Here is a 19,548-nt window from a genome sequence, read left to right as displayed (position 1 = left end):
AACTAATGAAACAATAGTCATCTCAACGATCCTCCTTATTTATTTATTTATTTATTTAATAATATTTCTATACCGCCCTTCTCCCGAAGAACTCAGGGCGGTGAACAGGGCAAGAATAAAAATACAAACTACAAAAGTTAAAAATAGATTAAATAAATGCCCACATACTAAAATACATCCATAAAACCTAGTAAAATAAAAATAACAACCCCCCCAATCCCCTCATCAGGCCAGGCCAGCTTGTTCAAAAAAGTATGTTTTTAGCTCGCGGCGAAAGGAGCGAAGGTCGGGCGCCGTCCGGAGCTCAACCGGTAGCTGGTTCCATAGCTCCTATCTCTAACCAATCATACAAATTTTGCCAAATTTCATATTACTCAGTTTCAGTCTTATTTTTGATCTCTAGGGTTAACCTGTCCATTTCGGCGCAGGATAAAATTTTATCTATTATTTCTTCTTCAGTGGGTGTTTCCTTTCTTTTCCATTTTTGGGCATATGCCAATCTTGCTGCAGTTAAAATATACACTAATAAGTAGAAAGATGCTTTGCTGAGTTTATCATTAATAATCCGTAATAAGAAGGTTTCTGGTTTTAAATCAATTTTTTGTACTAATATTTCTTCCAACCAATTTTTTATCCACTGCCAAAAATTTTGTGCTTTTGAACATTCCCACCACATGTGATAGTAAGTCCCTGGAAGCCTTCTGCACTTCCAGCACGTCAGTGAGATTTTTTTATCTATTTTTGCTAACCTTGTAGGGGGAAGGTGCCATCTGTGCCGCCTGTGCGGTCCCACAGAGAGGGCCTCCTCAGGGTGCCACCGATCAGAGAATGTCGATTGGTGGCCCCCAGGGGGAGGTCCTTCTCTGTGGGTGCCCCGGAGTTATGGAATCGGTTGCCGGTTGAGCTCCGGATGGCGCCTGACCTCCGCTCCTTCCGACGCGATCTGAAAACGCATTTATTTGAACAAGCCGGCTTGGCCTGATGGGGGATGGGTTGGGTTTTTTATTGTTCTTAATATTTGTATTTATTGTTTTTTACCTTGGGCATTATGTTTAATTCCTTTTAACTTTTGTATTTTTTGTATTTTATACATTTGCCCTGTTCACCGCCCTGAGTCCTTTGGGAGAAGGGCGGTATATAAATAAAATAATAATTAATAATAATAATAATAATAATAATAATAATAATAATAATAATAATAATAATAATAATTATTATTATTATTATCTATAAAACATCTAGTACAGATTCTCTTTATAGGAGGTGGCTAGCGTTAACCTCCTGTTTCTATCCCATAGTGATTGCCAATTATCTAGGTCAATACTGTAACCAATATTTTTACTCCAGGTTAACATTGTTTCTTTTACCTGTTCTTCTAACAAATCCTGTTCTAATAAATATTGATATATCTTTTTTATCATTCGATCTTCTGTTCCTAGAAGAATTTTATCTAATTGTGTATGCTCTAATTTTATCCCTAGTTCTTTTTTGTCTTTTCTATATCATGACTGTATTTGTAAGTATGCCCACCATTCCAACTCTATACCGTCTTCTAATAGACTTTTTCTTGTTTTCAGGTCTCTATTTGCATCTAAGAGATCCTTTTTTTTTTTTATTGAAAAGTTTTACAATACAATTTTCCATTAAAAACCCCCATCCCCCTCCACCCTCCCCTCCCTACCTCCCCCCTCCCTCTTCCCTCCCCCCTTACCTCCCCCCTTCCCCCCTCCCTCTTCCCTCCCCTACCTCCCCCCCACCCCCCTCCCCCCCCGGACTTCCCAGAGCTAAATACAAGGTATATATATATAAAAGCAATCATAAGCAACCATATACTAACAACCATAAATTCTAAAATCCATCACTCTCTAACTTATATAAGAACAAACAAAACTTAACATTATTAAATATATATAAAAAAGAAAAGAAAATAGGAAAAAAAAAGAAAAAACACGAAAGAAGACTTATTCGAATGCTAGATAAAACTTCTTAACCCTATACTTATTCTGGATAAACTCAATCCACTTTCTCCATTCCATAATATAACGTTCTTGCGAATGATCTTTCAAATAAGCCGATATCTTCGCCATTTCTGCCAGGTCGGAAACCTTTAAAGTCCATTCTTCTATGGTCGGCAGCTCCTCTTTCGCATCTAAGAGATCCTTATATGTGATTACTCTTCCTAAATTTATGAATTTGGGGTGCATTGTTGTTGTTGTTGTTGTTAGCTGCGAAGTCGTGTCCGACCCATCGCGACCCTATGGACAACATTCCTCCAGGCCTTCCTGTCCTCTACCATCTTCTGGAGTCCATTTAAGCTCACGCCTACTGCTTCAGTGACTCCATCCAGCCACCTCATTCTCTGTCGTCCCCTTCTTCTATTGCCCTCGATCTTCCCCAGCATTAGGCTCTTCTCCAGGGAGTCCTTCCTTCTCATTAGGTGGCCAAAGTACTTGAGTTTTAGCTTCAGGATCTGGCCTTCTAAAGAGCAGTCAGGATTGATCTCCTCTAGGACTGACCGGTTTGATTGCCTTGCAGTCCAAGGGACTCGCAGGAGTCTTCTCCAGCACCACAGTTCAAAGGCCTCAATTCTTTGGCGCTCAGCCTTTCTTATGGTCCAACTTTCACTACCATACATTGCAACTGGAAAGACCATAGCCTTGACTATACGCACTTTTGTTGACAGGGTGATGTCTCTGCTTTTTAGTGTGCTGTCTAGATTTGCCATGGCTTTCCTCCCCAGGAGCAAGCGTCTTTTAATTTCTTGGCTACAGTCCCCATGGGGTGCATGAATATCTCTAATATGGACAGCCAATCGGGGATTTCTATATAATTATTTTTTAAAATTTTTATCCACACGTCTAATAGTGCCCGTCTAATATGATGATTCTGGAAGTACTGATGAGCCTTATATTTTCCGTCCCACATTATAGCATGCCACCCAATTTGCATGTCATGACCTTCTAATGTTAGTAGTCTTCTGTTCCTTAAGTGTATCCAATCCTTTATCCATACCGCTATTGCTGCTTGATAATATTTTTCCCAATTCGGGAGGCCGAGCCCTCCTCTTTCCTTTGCATCCTGTAATAATTTTAATTTAATTCTTGGTTTTCTACCTTGCCAGATAAATTTGGATGTAATTCTGTTTAAATTTTCCAAAAAAATCCTTACGTAATTTAATTGGTACACATTGGAATAAAAAGAGTAATTTGGGAAGTATATTCATTTTGATTGTTGTTATTCTCCCCATAAAGGAGAGCTGCAAGTTTTTTCACCTGTCTAGGTCTGCTGTAATTTGGTATATTAATTTGTCATAATTTTCTCTTTTGAGTGTAATACATCTTGCCGACAGTTGGATCCCCAAGTACCTTACTCTTTTAGATGTCTGGATATTATTTTTTTTCTACTAGCTCAGTTTCTTGTAAACTGGACATGTTTTTAACTAACATTTTAGTTTTTTCTTTATTGATCTTCAATCCCGCAACCTCTCCATAATTTTCCAGCACCTGTAATAATCTTGTTCCAGATTCTAAGGGGTCTTCCAGAATGAAAACTAAATTGTCTGCATAAGCCTGTAATTTAAATGTCTCTTTTCTGATTTCTAATCCTTTAATCAGGTTATCTTTTCAGATTATTCTTGTGAGTGCTTCTAAAGAAAGAATAAATAATAGAGGAAATAGTGGGCAGCCTTGTCTCATGCCTTTTTGTATTTGAATGCTATCTGTTAATTCTCTGTTTATGATTACTTTTGCTTCTTTGGAATAGATTGCTTTAAACATATTTATAAATTTTTCCCCAAATTCCATCTGTTTGAGTTGAGTCAACATAAAATTCCATTTGACATTATCAAATGCTTTCTGAGCATCGACAAAAATCAATGCCATTTGTTTTTCGCTGGGTAATTCATAATATTCTAAGATATCTAGTATGATCCTGATATTATATCTAATTTGTCTTTTAGGCAAGAAGCTGTTTTGGTCAGTATGGATAAATTCAGCTAAATATTTTTTAAAATTTTCTGCCATTATAGTCATGAAAATCTTGTAATCTGTGTTCAGTAAAGAAATGGGCCTATAGTTTTTAATGCAAGTCAAATCAGAGTTTTCTTTAGAAATTAGTGAGATGATTGATAACTTCCGGTGGCGGCGCGGCACCGAAGACAGCCTTCCCGGGCTGCCTGCGGCTCAGCTGTGTGTTTTTTTGCCCGAAACAGCGCCGATCAGCTGTTCGGGTGAATTTGAAGCCCCCTCCTCGGGAGAAGAGGAGGGGGTGAGGCCCCAGGTAGGGGTCGAGTTCTCCGGGGCCGCCTGAGCTTGGAGCTTGGGCGGCTGAAGGATTGAACTCCCCCGAAGCCTGGGTTGCTCCCAGCTGGCCAGCGTCTCTGCTCCGAACTTCTTGGAGCAGAGCCAGGCGTCTGCGAACCATCCCTGCCTGAAGAAAGGACTATGATTTAAAGGAGCAGGCAGAGCGGTACAAGAGGAAAAGGTGAAGAGGATTATTTTACTATACTCTCGAGCTTGTTGGACTTTTTAAACTTTAAGTGAAAGTGCGTCATAATTGAGGAGTAAAAGATGGCGGCTAAACCTCCCCCTAAAACTCTTCGGAGTGGTGGATCCTCGCCGGTGCAACAATCATCACTACAGGCATTGCACCCTCCTGAAGTGCTGACATCGAAGGATTTGTGAGATGCTTTGGAGAAACATGCCCAGGTACTTTTGGAATCAATTAATCAATCAATTGCTGACAAATTTGCACAGATGGAGGAGAAATTGGAGAAACTGGAGGAGAGAATGGAAGAGAGGATGGAACAGAAGTTCAGCGTGATGAAGGTAGACATTTTGTCTTCAGTGCATAAAGTGGCGGAATGTGTGGAAGATTTAGATGAAAAAATGGATGATCTGGCTCAAAGGAATGCAATATTAGAAGTAAAAGCACGGGAGAATGAGAATGTAAGAGACAAAATGGAAAGGGAGTTAAGCCTTGCCCAATATTACCAGATGCAGTTTGCTGTCAGAATCAGAGGTTTAAAAGAGAATATTAAAGAAGATTTAAAGCAGCTGATCTCTGAGGCTCTCGAAGTGGTATTGAACCAGCCAGCATCTGAAATAAGAGCAGCTATGGATAAAGTGTTCCGGGTGAATTCATGGATTGCCAGACAGAGAAAGTTGCCTAGAGATGTGGTGGTTTATTTTGCAAAAAGAGAAATTAGAGATCAAGTTATACAAGCTGCCTATGATGCTAAAGTTGTGATTGCTGAACAAGACGTCTTGGTTTTAAAAGAAATCCCTCCAAGGATTTTAAGGGGAAGGAAGGACTATATATTTCTCGTGCATGAGCTCAAGCAAAGAGATATAAGGTTCAGATGGGAGATTCCAGATGGGCTGATGGTGATGCATGAAGGTAAAAGGTATCGGCTGATTACTGTGAAGCAAGCGCGTGATTTCTACAATAATGTCTTAAAAGCAACCCCATTAACACTTCTGGAAGCTGCAAAGGGACCTGGAGAAGGAGAACATCAAGAGGATGAAACAGAGGAAAATGGTGCTGGAGGAGATCAAGCTACAACTTCTTTGGATGATCCTAGAGAGCAAAGAGTAACGCGTGCTGCTTTAAAACGAGCAAAGAAAATAAAAGAACAAGATCAGCAAAAGTCCTCAGAATCTTCACAACGTACTTATAGCCAAGCTGTGGGAGGAGCACGGCCTAAAGAAGTTAGTCCTATCAAAGCTGTGGTCCAAGAGCTTGTGGAGGATATGCATGGCAACTAAATTTCTAACCTGGAATGTTAATGGATTAAATTCACCACAGAAGAGGAAGAAAGTTTTTCAATATTTAAAACAATTTAAGATAGATGTTATATGTCTGCAAGAAACGCATATTAGAGTTTTGGATCAAAAGTACTTATTGAACTCGAGGCTGGGTATGCAATTTGTTGCTTCTGCAGAGAACAAGAAAAATGGAGTGGTTGTTTATGTTAAAAGTGCCTTAACAGCAGACTTAATTGAAGCAGATAAGCATGGAAGATATGTTATGATTGAGCTGTTGTTAGAAGGTAAAAAGACGCTTTTAGTTGGATTATATGCACCTAACCAACAACAAGCTGACTTTTTTAGCTTACTTCACACAAAGCTTACCCAGTTGGATTATAAATCTTTTATTTTTATGGGGGACTGGAATGGTGTTTTGGATGTACAGTTGGATAAGGCTGGAGCTTTTAAGCGCATTCCAAGTCATGCTAGACTGCCTAAATCTTTTTTTGAAATGAAGGATGACCTGGAATTGCGAGATATTTGGCGTGAGAGACACTTGCAGGAGAAGGATTATACTTTTTATTCTGACAGACACCAATCTTTTTCAAGGATTGATTTTATTTTGTTGACTAATGATTTTTTTTTGAGAACTAAAAAGGTGAAGATTTGTGCAAGAACTATCTCTGACCACAGTCCAGTTTGGTTGGAGATTGATAAGGAGAAAGGAGATAGGCGCTCGTGGTGCGTAAATGAGAACTTGTTTAGAAATCAGAGAAATGTGGAAGAATGCAAACAGCGGATGAAGGATTTTTTTGAGATTAATATGAATAAGGGTACCTCTATGGATATGGTTTGGGATGCTAGCAAGGCCTATATGAGAGGGGTGTTGATATATATGAATAATAGACATAGACGTGCAGTGGAAAATAGAAGGAAAGAACTGGAGAATGAAATAAAGGAAAAAGAAAAGGCTTTGATTTTGAACCCAGAGGATGTGAAGATCAAGGAGGCTATTAGACTGCTAAGAGGACAATTTGATAAATTAATGGCTGATCAAGTGGCGACCAATCTGCGGTTTGCTAGGCATAATACTTTTTGCAACGCTAATAAACCAGGCAGATCGTTAGCTTATAGACTGAGGAAAAAACAAAGGGCCTCTAATATAGATAAGATTGAGTATAAAGGAAGGGTTGTGTTTCAACAGAATCTTATTAAGGATGCTTTTGTGGATTTTTATTCGAAATTATATACCAAAGAGGAAATTAGTGCAAAAGATATTGATATATACTTGGAGAATGCTAGCATCCCGGTTCTTACGCAAGTACAAAAAGAGGGGATTAATCAACTGATTACAGAAGAAGAAATTTTTACAGCAATTAAGGAACTGAAGGTGGATAAAGCACCAGGCACGGATGGCTTGACTGCGGCCTATTATAAAAATTTACAATTAGAGATGATAAAACCGTTAAAGGAATTGTTCCAGACAATCCAGAGGGGGGGAAAGGTGCCACCGTCTTGGAGAACAGCTTTTATCTCTTTGATTCCGAAGGAAGACCAGGATGCTACTCAAGTTAAAAATTACAGACCGATATCGCTTTTAAATACAGATTATAAGATATTTGCTAAGGTTTTGGCTAATAGACTGATGAGGGTTCTGCAACAGGTGATTCATGGGGATCAAACGGGGTTTATTAGTGGTAGGCAAATGAAAAATAATGTGAGACATATAGTTGATGTGTTAGAGTTTTTGGAAAGGAACAACCAGATCTCTGCAGCGCTAATCTTTTTAGATGCTGAAAAGGCTTTTGATCAATTGAATTGGCAATTTTTGTTGAAAGTTTTAGACAAAATGGATTTTGGGGAAAATTTTTTACAACCAATTAGGGCATTATATCAAAAACAAACTGCCCGAATTATAGTTAATAATAGCCTGACAGCAGCATGTAATATTGAGAAGGGCACAAGGCAAGGGTGTCCGTTATCGCCCTTGTTATTTGTGTTAACTTTAGAGATATTATTGGTTAAAATTCGGAATTCGGAAAAAATTAAGGGGATACAAGTTGGAGATCAGGACTATAGATTGAGAGCATTTGCAGATGATCTGGTTGTTACAGTGACCCAGCCAGAGAACTCTGTTGTGGACCTGATGGAGATAATAACACAATATGGGAAGGTTTCTGGATTTAAAGTAAATATACAGAAAACCAAAATTTTGGCTAGAAATATGACAGTTTCACAGAAGGTTCTTTTAGAAGGATTAACTGGATTTGAGATTGTTAAAAGGGTTAAATATTTGGGGGTGATTTTATCACCCTCTAATACAAAGTTATATAAAAATAATTATGAAAAATTATGGGGGAAAATTCGAAAAGAATTGGAGAGTTGGGAAAAATTGCAATTGTCTTTGTTGGGACGGATTGCAGCAGTGAAAATGAATGTCCTGCCCAAATTTTTATTTTTATTTCAAATGATACCGATTCTTAAGAAAGATTCTAATTTGGAGGAATGGCAGCGTGGTATCAATAAATTTGTGTGGGCAGGGAAAAAGCCACGAGTTAAACTTAAGATTATGCAGGATACTCGTGAGAGAGGTGGCCTTAAATTGCCTAATTTTAAATTATATTATGAAGCTGCTGCATTAGTAGGAATAAGTGATTGGATTAATTTGACGCAACCGAGGTTATTAAATCTTGAGGGCCATGATTTGTTGTTTGGCTGGCATGCATATTTGTTGTATGATAAGAAGGTAGATACTGTGTTTAGGATGCATATTTTAAGACAGGCATTGCTGAGAGTTTGGAAGAAGTATAGACATAAGTTAAGCTGCAAGATACCATTGTGGGCAATTCCAAAACACGCAATAGAAAATATACGTGCTGGTTTCAAACATGATGTGACTACATACAAGGAAATCTTAAGCTTGGAAAGGAATGTTTGGTGTTTGAAATCATATAGCCTCTTGCGAGAAGAGAAGGTTGTTCAAACTTGGTTTCAATATATTCAGTTACCGGCCAGGTGGAAAGAAGACCAGAAAAATGGATTTGCAATGACTGATGAAAATTTGATAAAGCAAATTAGAAATCAGGGACCAGCACATATTAAACGGATATATCTTGCATTGATAGAGATTGATTCAGAAACAGAGCTTGTTAAGGATTGTATGATAAAATGGGCCCAAAACATTCAGGAAGTTATTACAATGGACATGTGGGAAAAGATTTGGGTGAGGAACGTAAAATTTACTCAAGCTCAAAATCTAAGAGCGAACTTTTACAAAATGTTTTATAGATGGCATTTAGATCCTAAAAAGCTTGCAAGTATGTATCCGAATTACCAGCCTAAATGTTGGAGGTGCGGTGATGAAGATGCAACATATTTTCACATATGGTGGACATGTAAGATGGTTAAGGTTTTTTGGATAAAAGTCTGGTGGAATATGCAGAAGATTTTTAAACGGAGGATAAAGTTTTGTCCGCAATTTTTTTTGTTGGGAATAATTGCAGACGCTACAGTTGTGGACACCAAATTGATGTTGAACTTAGTTACGGCAGCAAGACTTTTGATAGGTCAATATTGGAAGAAAGAGGAACTGCCGACTATAGAAGAGTGGACTTTAAAGGTTTCCGACCTGGCAGAGATGGCGAAGATTTCGGCCTATTTGAAAGATCATTCGCAAGAACGTTACATTATGGAATGGAGAAAATGGATTGAGTTTATCCAGAACAAGTATAGGGTTAAGAAGTTTTATGTAGCATTCGAATAAGTCTTCTTTCGTTTTCTTTTTTCTTTTTCTATTTTAGTTTTTTATATATATTTAATATTGCTAAGGTTTGTATTATCCTATATAAGTTAGAGAGTGATGGATTTTAGAATTTATAGTTGTTAGTATATGGTTGTTTATGATTGCTTTTTTTATATATATACCTTGTATTTAGCTCTGGGAAGTCGGGGGGGGAGGGGGGGAGGGGGGGAGGGAGGGGGGAGGAGGGAGGGGGGGAGGGGGAGAGGTAGGGGGGGAGGGGGGAGGGGGAAGGGGGGCTTTTTAAAGGAAAACTGTACTTTAAAACGAAATTAGTGAGATGATTGCTTCTTTCCATGAGTTTGGAGTTTTTGCTGTATTTAGTACCTCATTAAATATGTCCAATAGGGTTGGGACCAAAAGTTCTTGGAGGTTTTTATATATTTCGGACAGTAATCCATCAGGGCCAGGTGTTTTATTACTTTTTTGTTTTTTAATAGCTTCTATAATTTCCTGGGCTGTTATATCTTTATTTAATATATTTTGAAATTTTTCCAGAACCTTTGTAAGTCTGCTTTCATAAGATATTGTGATATTCTTTCCTCAGTAATCTTTTCATCCTCTTTATAAAGATTTTTATAGAATTCATATATCACCCATTTTTTCCCTTCATTTTGATGTACCATCTTCCCTGCTTGATTACATTATTTACTATTACATCTTTTATCTTTTTGTTTTTTCAATCTATAGGTCAACCATCTACCGGGTTTACTTGCCTGTTCAAAAAATTTTTGTCTAATGCTTTTTATTTTTTGTGCCATTTCTCCCTTTTCTATAATATTCAATTTATGCTTATTTAAATCTAGCTGTTGTTTTAGATCTCTATATTGTGGGGTTTTTTGTAGTTCTAATTCTAATTTTTTTGTGTTCTTCCTCTAAACTTTTTTTGATATTGCTTTTTCTTTTTATATTCATTGGGCATGTACACAATTGCAGTTCCTCTCATAACTGCCTTGGCTGTATCCCATAAATTTTGAGTGCTAGTCTCCTCTTTCTTATTTGTCTGGAAGAATGTCCGCATTTGTTCCTCCATCTTATGCTTAAATTCTGTTTGGTTTAGGATTGCCTTTTTTAGAGTCAGCTCCTTGTTATTGTCTTCTGTTCTTTCCATTTAATTATAATGGGATTATGGTCTGCCCAAGTATTAATGTCTATTACTATGTCATTAATATCTGAATTTAATTCTTTCGTTGTCCAGACCATATCAATTCTGGACCACGATTGATGCCACCCTGAATAGTATGTAAATTGCTTTTCATTCAGATTTCTCAACCTCCAACTATCTTGAATATTTAATTCTTCCGCCATTTAAAAAAAAGTACCAGGTAATATTCTCCTGGTTCGTTTCCTTATTATTATGGCTCTATCTTAGTTACAGAGTAGTTGCTGTGTATGTAAAGATTTCTAGGTTTGGTTTCCAGAATTTTCAGGCTGAGTTGAAAACATTTATATTTTCCCATCTTAAATCCTGGAAACCTATCCCTCGTTGTGAACAATATAGACCCAAGAGGAATAATGTCTAATTCAGATTTAATCATAGGAAGGGAAGGGGGATTCATAATAACTAGTTAACATTGATTTTTGCTACTCTTGCGTAGGCATGTATCCACTGTCATCTTCTACAGAAGAACCTGTGAGTAACAAAAAACTGAACGATCTGCTAAACTCAGTGACAGATGCCTTGGTGTGGGTCATTGGAAAGAGTGGCGTCCCTTTACCCCAACAAACAACTCGCTTGGCAAATTTGTTGATGCTACTTTCTCACGTTCGGCATGCCAGGTAAGACCATTCTAGATGGTGTTGGAGAAGTCTTCTTGCAACGTGTTAACTTTTTTTTCCTCTGAGAGTGAAGAAGGAGAGATAATTTCCTTGCGTTACTTTTTATTTCTGCTTTCGTCTCTCCTGATTAATTATTTCATAGCTTTTTTACGTACGTGGGCTATTGATGTAACTGTAAATACAGAATTTGTGGATAATATAAATAGCAATTTCACTGCATAATGCATCACATGTAACACTTATAAATCCCTTGTATATTGGGTACTATACTATTACATTCTGAATTGTCTTACAAAGTGTTCTGCTTAGAAAAAGCAGCATTTTTCTGGACTGTTGCTGGAGACCAATAGGTAACTAAAGCTATTGCATATTAGCTTTCCAAAGAAAAATGTATGTCGCTTCTCAAAGGCCACTTAGTTTCTTTTGAAACTTAAAAAAAGATTAAATGATAAAAACTTGCCTCAGTTTCCATTTAATCCAACACATTATCTGTGGAATTTTATTTTTTAATGACAGAATATTCAGGCATGCAAATAGTGTCATCTGACACAGATGATTTGTAATTCTGTACATTTTAAGGATATATTGAATTGAAATGTTAGGTTAAATTAAAACATAATTTTGAGGGTTTATGGGTATATCTAAATAAAAAAGAAGAAATTTATTTTTAAGAAGTCAGTCAAAATTAAACTAATATAAATGTCCATTAATATTATGGATCATATATATACTTTCAAGAGTGCTGGGCTGAGCAGTGTTTTTACTTAATAATTTTTAAAATATTAAAAATTATGGTACCAAATAATACAAAATTCATGGAAGGCAATGCTTTTTATGATATGATAATAATTATCTTTTCCCAAAGAAACCTTCATTCAGAAATTTTGCTTAAAAAACACAAGGCCAAGTTCAAGTTGCTGAAATATACTCAGCTGCCAAAGCTGATAATTAAATGTTTTAGCAGTACTTGAAAGAAAAGTGCATCCTATTGTACAAAAATACCATATTGTTCAATTATGAAAATGTTTAGATCTCTGCACAGCCCCATGCCCAGAAATACTTTATTATAACATTTAATGGCAAGTTTATACTATTGAAGTGTTTGTTACCTCTAAATTGTATACATCACTGTAACAGCAGTGGATACACAGTGGGACTTCAATAAAAATTAGTCTTGAACAATTTTGCACACATTGTACAGAGCAGCATGTTCAGGGATTCCAATGATTTGGGAGGGACCATCCGTTGGATTTAGGTGGCTAATACATTTAATTAAATAAGCAGCCTTGTGGAATCAAATCCCAGTCTTTTGTCAGCTTGCCATTTCAAGGCCATTCTTTAAAAGAACAACCTTCGGTGCAGAGGCCTTTCAGAAGCTAATGCTCTCCTTGAAACACCAAGTATTTGAACAGCTATCCAGACTCCACCTTGGTTAAAGAAAAGACAAACCATAAAGAAGAGAGAATTAGACCAGTTTGGTTGGCTAGAGTTGGCTTGGACTGTAGCTCATAGGGCAGGGGTAGGCAACCTTGGCTCTTTTATGACTCATGGACTGCTGGCTCAGGAATTCTGGGAGTTGAAATCCATGAGTCATAAAAGAGCCAAGTTTGCCTACCCCTGCCATAGAGGTATCAGTTTAATGAACATCTAAATCTAAAAGAAAAAAAGGCATGCAGGTTCTATTGCTGTCCTTGGATGCACATAACTGGCTCTGGCAAAGAGGACAGGCTCTGCTATTCAGAGATTCTATACAGGTAGTCCTCGACTTACAACTGTTCATTTAGTGACTGTTCAGTTACAACAGCACTGAAAAAAAAGTAAGTTATGACCATTTCTCATAGTTACAACTTTTGCGGCATCCCTATGATCATGTGATCAAAACTCAGACGCTGGGCAACTGGTTCATATTTATGAGCACTGCTGTGTCCCACGGTCATGTGATCCCCTTTTGTGACCTTCTGGCAAGCAAAGTCAATGGGCAAACCAGATTCACTTAACAACTGGGTTACTAACTTATCAACTGCAGTGATTCACTTAACAACTGAGACAAGAAAGGTAATAAAGTAGGGCAAAGTTCACTTAAGAAATGTCTTACTTAACAACAGATATTTTGGGCTCAATTGTGGCCGTACATCGAGGACTACCTGTACTTCTGGTTGTCAGGCTTGAAAAGAAAGGAAGAAAAATCAACAATTGTTATATACTTAGTGTTATATGTTAACCTGACAGCTCAGCCGGGCATCAGCTGTGTAACACCCGGCAACAACAGGTGGCGTCAAACTTCCATCCTATTGGTCAGGCCCTTCTGGCGGGACCTTTTAAGGATGTGGATTGGCCGCCGGCTTGCCGGCAACAGTATTTAAAGGAGCTGAGCTGTGGAGAATCTGGCTTTTCCAACCACAAATAAAGCTGAGTTGTTTACCCGCTGTCCTGTCATCAGTTCCTGATCGGTCTAACTACGCGACATAACAACAATGATAAGAGGTAGTTGCTAGAAGCATCTCTTTGGTGATATAATTTCCTAAGCAAGAAAGCTCTCCCCATCTCAATGGAAGAAATACAGGGAAGCAGAGACAGCTCTACCCTCAAAAGAATAAAGTTGCTTCTTCAGGGAGTGTTTCCCAACCTTGGTGGTTTTAAGATGTGGGGACTTCAAGATGTGGGAGCGCCTGCCCTCTGGAACCAGCTGCCGGTGGAACTGAGAACTGCCCCCGACCTCCGATCATTCCGCCGGGGCCTGAAGACCTGGCTCTTCGAGCTCTCGGGCCCAGACTGAGGAGAAATTTTTAATTGGGGTTCTTTTTAATTGAGTACAGGGTCAATTTAATATTTTTTAATTTGGTTTCTTAACTTTTGTATGTTGGATTTTTAACTCCCTGTAAACCGCCCTGAGTCCTCAGGGAATAGGGCGGTATATAAATGTAACTAAATAAATAAATAAATAAATACTTCAATTTCCAGAATTCCACCAGACAGCTATAGAGGCAAATCTCATTTGTGTTGCTTATCAGCACTAGAACAACTCGTTTCACCCTCAGTCTTTTCAAAAAGCTGAAAGACAATGCTGTTAATAATCCTCATTTTATTTCTTGGTGAAAGAGCAGATTAATTTTGATTAGATTACCTGGTTCTTCCCCCCCCCATCCCCCAAACTCTTCCACACAGCTCTTCCATATGCGTTGTTTACTTTGTGCTGGCAATGAAAGACTGCTCAGTGGTTGTGTTAAAACACTGACCTGGCACTGGAATATTTATTGATACTTTTTAAAGGACACATTAAAAAAAGGTTGAAACATTACGTGGAATTGGCTTAATGAATATTGACTTTTCCATCGGTGAAAGTAAAAAATAGCCCAAGCCGGCTTTCGGCTTATTTTGCATTTTATAGAAACTTTTCCATTAACCCAATTTCTGGCTGCTCAGAAACTGAGAAAAACATTGTTTCAAAATGGTAACTGATCAGCAGTATTTGGACAGACCTTACTTCAACCAGTAAACTACTGTACATTAACCAGAATGATAATTTGCATTTTAAATTCTCTTCTTCCACTTACCGGTACTTTACTGGGTAAATAGCAGTTAGATCTAGGATCTAGGCTAGGGAGCCTTGGTGGAGCAGTGGGCTAATGCCTCCTTAAGTAACACCAGCTGCCTGCAATTAGTGCAGGTTCGCATCCCACCAGGCTCAAGGTTGACTCAGCCTTCCATCCTTCCGAGGTAGGTAAAATGAGGACCCAGATTGTTGGGGGCAATAAGCTGACTTTGTAATAATGCCGCTTGGGGGGTGTATGAAAGCCCTAATAAGCAGGCATATACATAGAATGAAGGCTACTGCTAAGCACATTGGTTTGTGCTTAAATTGTAAGCCGCCCTGAGTCTTCGGAGAAGGGCGGGATATAAATGGGATTAAAATAAAATAAAATAAAAATAAATAAATTTCCAGTGTGTCCATAATGTATGTGAGCTCCATCTAATCTTCCTGTTCTTTCCCCTCCAAATCAAGTCTTTGTATACTGCTCAAAAAAATAAAGGGAAGAGAAGATAAGACATCCTACTATTAAATACAGTACATTGTGTTGTTTAAGTGTTCCCTTTATTTTTTTGAGCAGTATATATCCAGTCATTGGTTTTTAAGTTTGAAGCCATACACCCAGTAATTTATAGAAAATGAAGAGTTTTCTTCCATCAGTCCGCTTTGTGTTGTTTCAAATCAGCTCTCGGCTTGCTTATCCTTGTGACATTCTTCATTTTAAGGACTGAAATGGTCAGGTTCTGGGTCTATTCTGTCTTTTCTGAAACCAGAACTACACAATGTGATGGCTTGGGGGGGGGCAGGTGGCCTTTTTTTTTTTTGGCTTTGATCTTGCTTCCCCCTTGCCTCCTAGCTCTGGGATACAAGCTGATTCTTTTTCAATATCTGTTGCAATCTAACTACGTTAAAAAAGGAATAGACACAAACTGATTAATTGAACTTCAGGCATGTGGTCAGGAGGTTAGGTAAGCCTGTCACTGTGAGTTTGTCTTTTTTATGATAAGAGTTGGGTTTGTTCTCAACTGCCATTACTTTTCTTATTTTCTTATCATGTACTGTATATTTGCTTGGGTTTTATACTAAGTGTGCTGCCCAGAGCCACAATTTTGAGAACACCAGAAACTCCTGGTGGCAGATTTGCTTGAGTTCTGTTTTTGAATTTTTCTACTGATCACCCACAGGGACGCGGTGGCTCAGTGGGTTAGGACACTGAGCTTGTCGATCAGAAGGTCGGCAGTTTGGCGGGTCGAATCCCGAGTGCTGCGTAACAGAGTGAGCACCTGTTACTCGTCCCAGCTTCTGCCAACCTAGCAGTTCGAAAGCACGTAAAAATGCAAGTAGAAAAATAGGGACCACTACGGTGGGAAGGTAACAGCGTTCTGTGCGCCTTTGGCGTCTAGTCATGCCGGCCACATGACCACAGACACGTCTTCGGACAAACGCTGGCTCTTTGGCTTTGAAACGGAGATGAGCACCGGCCCCTAGAGTCGGAAACGACTAGCACGCATGTGCGGGGAAACCTTTACCTTTACCTTTTTACTGATCACCCATTGAAAGGACTATTGCATCCTAGTCTTTCCTGTTCAATTTTAGTCTTTCAAGTCTGCTAGAAGTTAGCTTCACAATAGTTCATGAGATAAAGTGGTTTATGAGTGAAATGAAATGTTTATGTGTATGAAAATGTCTGTTGATACTGCTGTCTCATCTCCAGAATCAGTTTCCAATGCTATAGAAGTGGAGCCTATAATGAAATTCCTGTGGGTGCCATGCCAAAGAAAAATAACATTTTAGAAGACCAAATGATAGTCCAATCTTTCATAGTGTTCCTGAATGCATTCATGAAGTATTTAGCAATTTCAATTTTATTTTATAAATTTTATTTCAAGTGCTTTTCTGTTTTGAAGTTTTATTATTTTTAAAGTTTTTAATGTTAACTTTTTACTAATTTTAATATTCTAAATCCATTTTTGTTTTGAATTGTTGGCAAGATCTCAGGATTTAGTGGTTTCTCCTTTATTGGAATTATTCAGGCAAAGTGGTCCTCTATCAAGGATGCTGTTGTAGAATTCTTGCATTGAGAAGGGAATTGGTCTAGATAATCTAAAAATACCTTCCAGTCCTTATATTCTGTTATGCAACATTGTGCAGTTGTGTGGATCATTTAAAATCTTGCTGCTCCTGTCCTAGAGCATCTCTGTATTTTAAATCTCAGGACTTCTTTCTGATCACAATGTTTTCTTTACAGTAACAAAGGGATGGAGCATCTTCTTAGTATGAAGTGCAAGAATGTAGTACCAGTCTACGATTTGTTGCTGGAGATGCTCAATGCTCACACTATCCGCAGTAACAGGAAAACACCCGTCTCCAATCTTGAGAATAGCCCGTTGGAACCAACAGAGACAACAGATGGAATTCAGCAGTGACTTCATAGAAGTCAAAATCCAGGAAATACCCAAAGAAAAAAAGAATTAAGAAATATCCAGATCAAAAGTTCGGATATTTGCTGTTAAGAAAACTACAGCATCTTTACAATTTTTACTGGACCATTTGTTAATCTTTTTCAGACTGAATGTTGTCTGTCAACTTAGACGGTTTTAGAAAAGCCCCATGTGGTTGGAACTGAACAAACAGCTGATGATTTGTGGTTTTATCAAATGTTGCATTTCTGGAGTGCCTTCTAGAGGAGACTGTTTAACTGCCAAAACAGCCTTAAGCTTCATGGTATCCTAGGTAGATGCCAATATAAGCTTTTTTTTCTTTTTTCTTTTTTTAAAGGAGAGCTGGACAACTCAAAAACCTAAGATCTCACAAATGAATATCTGTCAGGGCAGAAAGAGAGGCAACTTCTGATAAGAAACTGAGTAGCTGTTCATCAATGCATCAAGCTGCACATTAGAGAAAACAGGAGAAACTGCTTGCATTAAAAATGCATGTCGTTCAGCTTGTGAATTGCAATGGACATTAATTTGTTTTTCCATTGTGCAAATGTACTTTAGATAAGTTGGTAAAGGGGAATAATGAGCAGGTCTTCATATTTAATTGCAGAGCCTTGTTTTGGAGTGCTTGTTTCTGGATTCATTCTGATAAAATGAACTGGAAGCATTTTAAAGCCCCGGTTTGTCTTGACTGCTATCTAAGCATTTACCTTGCATTTTAGTTCCATATTCAAGTACCTGTGGCTTTATTTCCTCTAAGACGCTTGTACAATATACTGCTATTGTTGTGAAGGAATTATTGCAATGAATATTCAGCATTTGTGAATAGTGATGTAATATTTGGAGTACTAAAGATCAAAATAATTATGGTTATTTTATATGAATAAGAAGATTCAGGTGTTTACAGACAAACCTGGAAATACAAAATTGGAAATGGAGGACCAAACAGAATGTGTCTGATCAACCACCTTATGCATGTCCATGTGCCAGTTCTTCAGCCCTGTCATTCATATTCATGTATCCCTACCAGCTTCTCATTGTAGGAGGCAGCTCTACACAAATATATAAAAGCTAGTCAAAACTGATGGCATAATTAAGGACAGTTAAGGAATTGTGCATGCATTATTGTCCCATATGAATACCTAAATGCATACATTATTCTAAAGCTTGCAGAATGATCTGCATCGTATGTGAGTTTTGTATGCAAGGGCTTGGGATAAAGAAGTTAGCCTAGGAAATACTCTTAGGAATGTAAGGTTTAGTATCGCTGAACCAGACCTGGAAACAGTAGACTGTGCCTGATTGTACTGCTCTTCATGTTGGGTTCTCTTTAAGAAGTGTCCAGAAACCTCAGCTGATAGGAAATGGGGCAACTAAACTCAGTAACAGCCACAGTATATAAAATAGTGAAACACATGTTCTACCTTTAGGTAGTGATATTCATTTAAGACAAGTGTGTAACTCACAGTATTTACATCATGGCACCATTACATGCATTTGGACTCTCATTGGTAGACCTTCATAACTAGGCACAATACTGAGAAGATCTTATATCCCTGCTTCCACCCCTTCTTGCTGTTGGTTCTATTTGGGGTACAATTAATAGTTTTTGATTTTTAAAGTCCTAAACATCCTTGGATTTAATTTCATCCTCTCCAGTCATGAAAATCCATCCATTCATTCTTTCTGGTATAAACTATATATATTTATTTGGTTGCAGTCACAGACCAAAGTACAAGTACAACAAAAGAAAAACATGGAGAAAGTAAAATCATAGACAATTGGACACCAGAAGCCTTGGCTGAGGGGAATTACAACGTTCTCCTCTAATAGTACATATAAACTATTGTAAGGCAGTTTGTAAAATATAGGGATGGAACAGACCCGCAAGGCCTCCCTGACCCATTAAGATACCATGCTTCCCCCTCCCTTCCTGCTGCGCCGGACTCACCTGGAAAAGATCTGTCTCCTCTCTGCCGCAGTTCCTGCTGCCACCCAGATCTGAGGCTGGGGTACGCCTTTCTGTGCCCCCTGCAGCCTGATCCAGGGTCCAGAGGCCTTTTTTCAGACTGCTGCCACCCAGTTTTGAGGCCAGGGAAAACTTCTCCCCCCCAGTGCCCTGATCGGGCCTGGAAAATGCCTCTGGATCTCCCGATCTGGGCTCTGGAGGCATTTTCCAGGCCCGATCGGGGCACAGAGAGGTGTGCAGAGGTGGGGCATGGGGGGGGGGTTCGGAAGCATCCTCTGGCCTTAGAT

General features: G+C 38.4%; 1 protein-coding gene across 1 annotated transcript in view; it reads left to right on the top strand.

Annotated features, from left to right (window-relative positions):
• ESR2 (estrogen receptor 2) overlaps positions 1–17,834 on the top strand; it is a gene marked incomplete at its 5' end in the record, with an annotated part of 66,866 nt that extends 49,032 nt beyond the window's left edge. The window contains 2 exons of the mRNA XM_083351133.1: positions 11,145–11,325; positions 17,103–17,834. Of these exons, the coding sequence (XP_083207259.1) occupies positions 11,145–11,325; positions 17,103–17,280 (359 nt within the window). The 3' untranslated portion in view covers positions 17,281–17,834. The remainder of the gene's footprint in view (positions 1–11,144; positions 11,326–17,102) is intronic.
• Positions 17,835–19,548: the final 1,714 nt, after the last annotated feature.

The sequence above is a fragment of the Vipera ursinii genome (assembly GCF_947247035.1).
Source record: "Vipera ursinii genome assembly, chromosome: 1".
Lineage (NCBI taxonomy): Eukaryota > Metazoa > Chordata > Lepidosauria > Squamata > Viperidae > Vipera > Vipera ursinii.
This window is presented reverse-complemented; position numbering and strand designations above follow the sequence as displayed.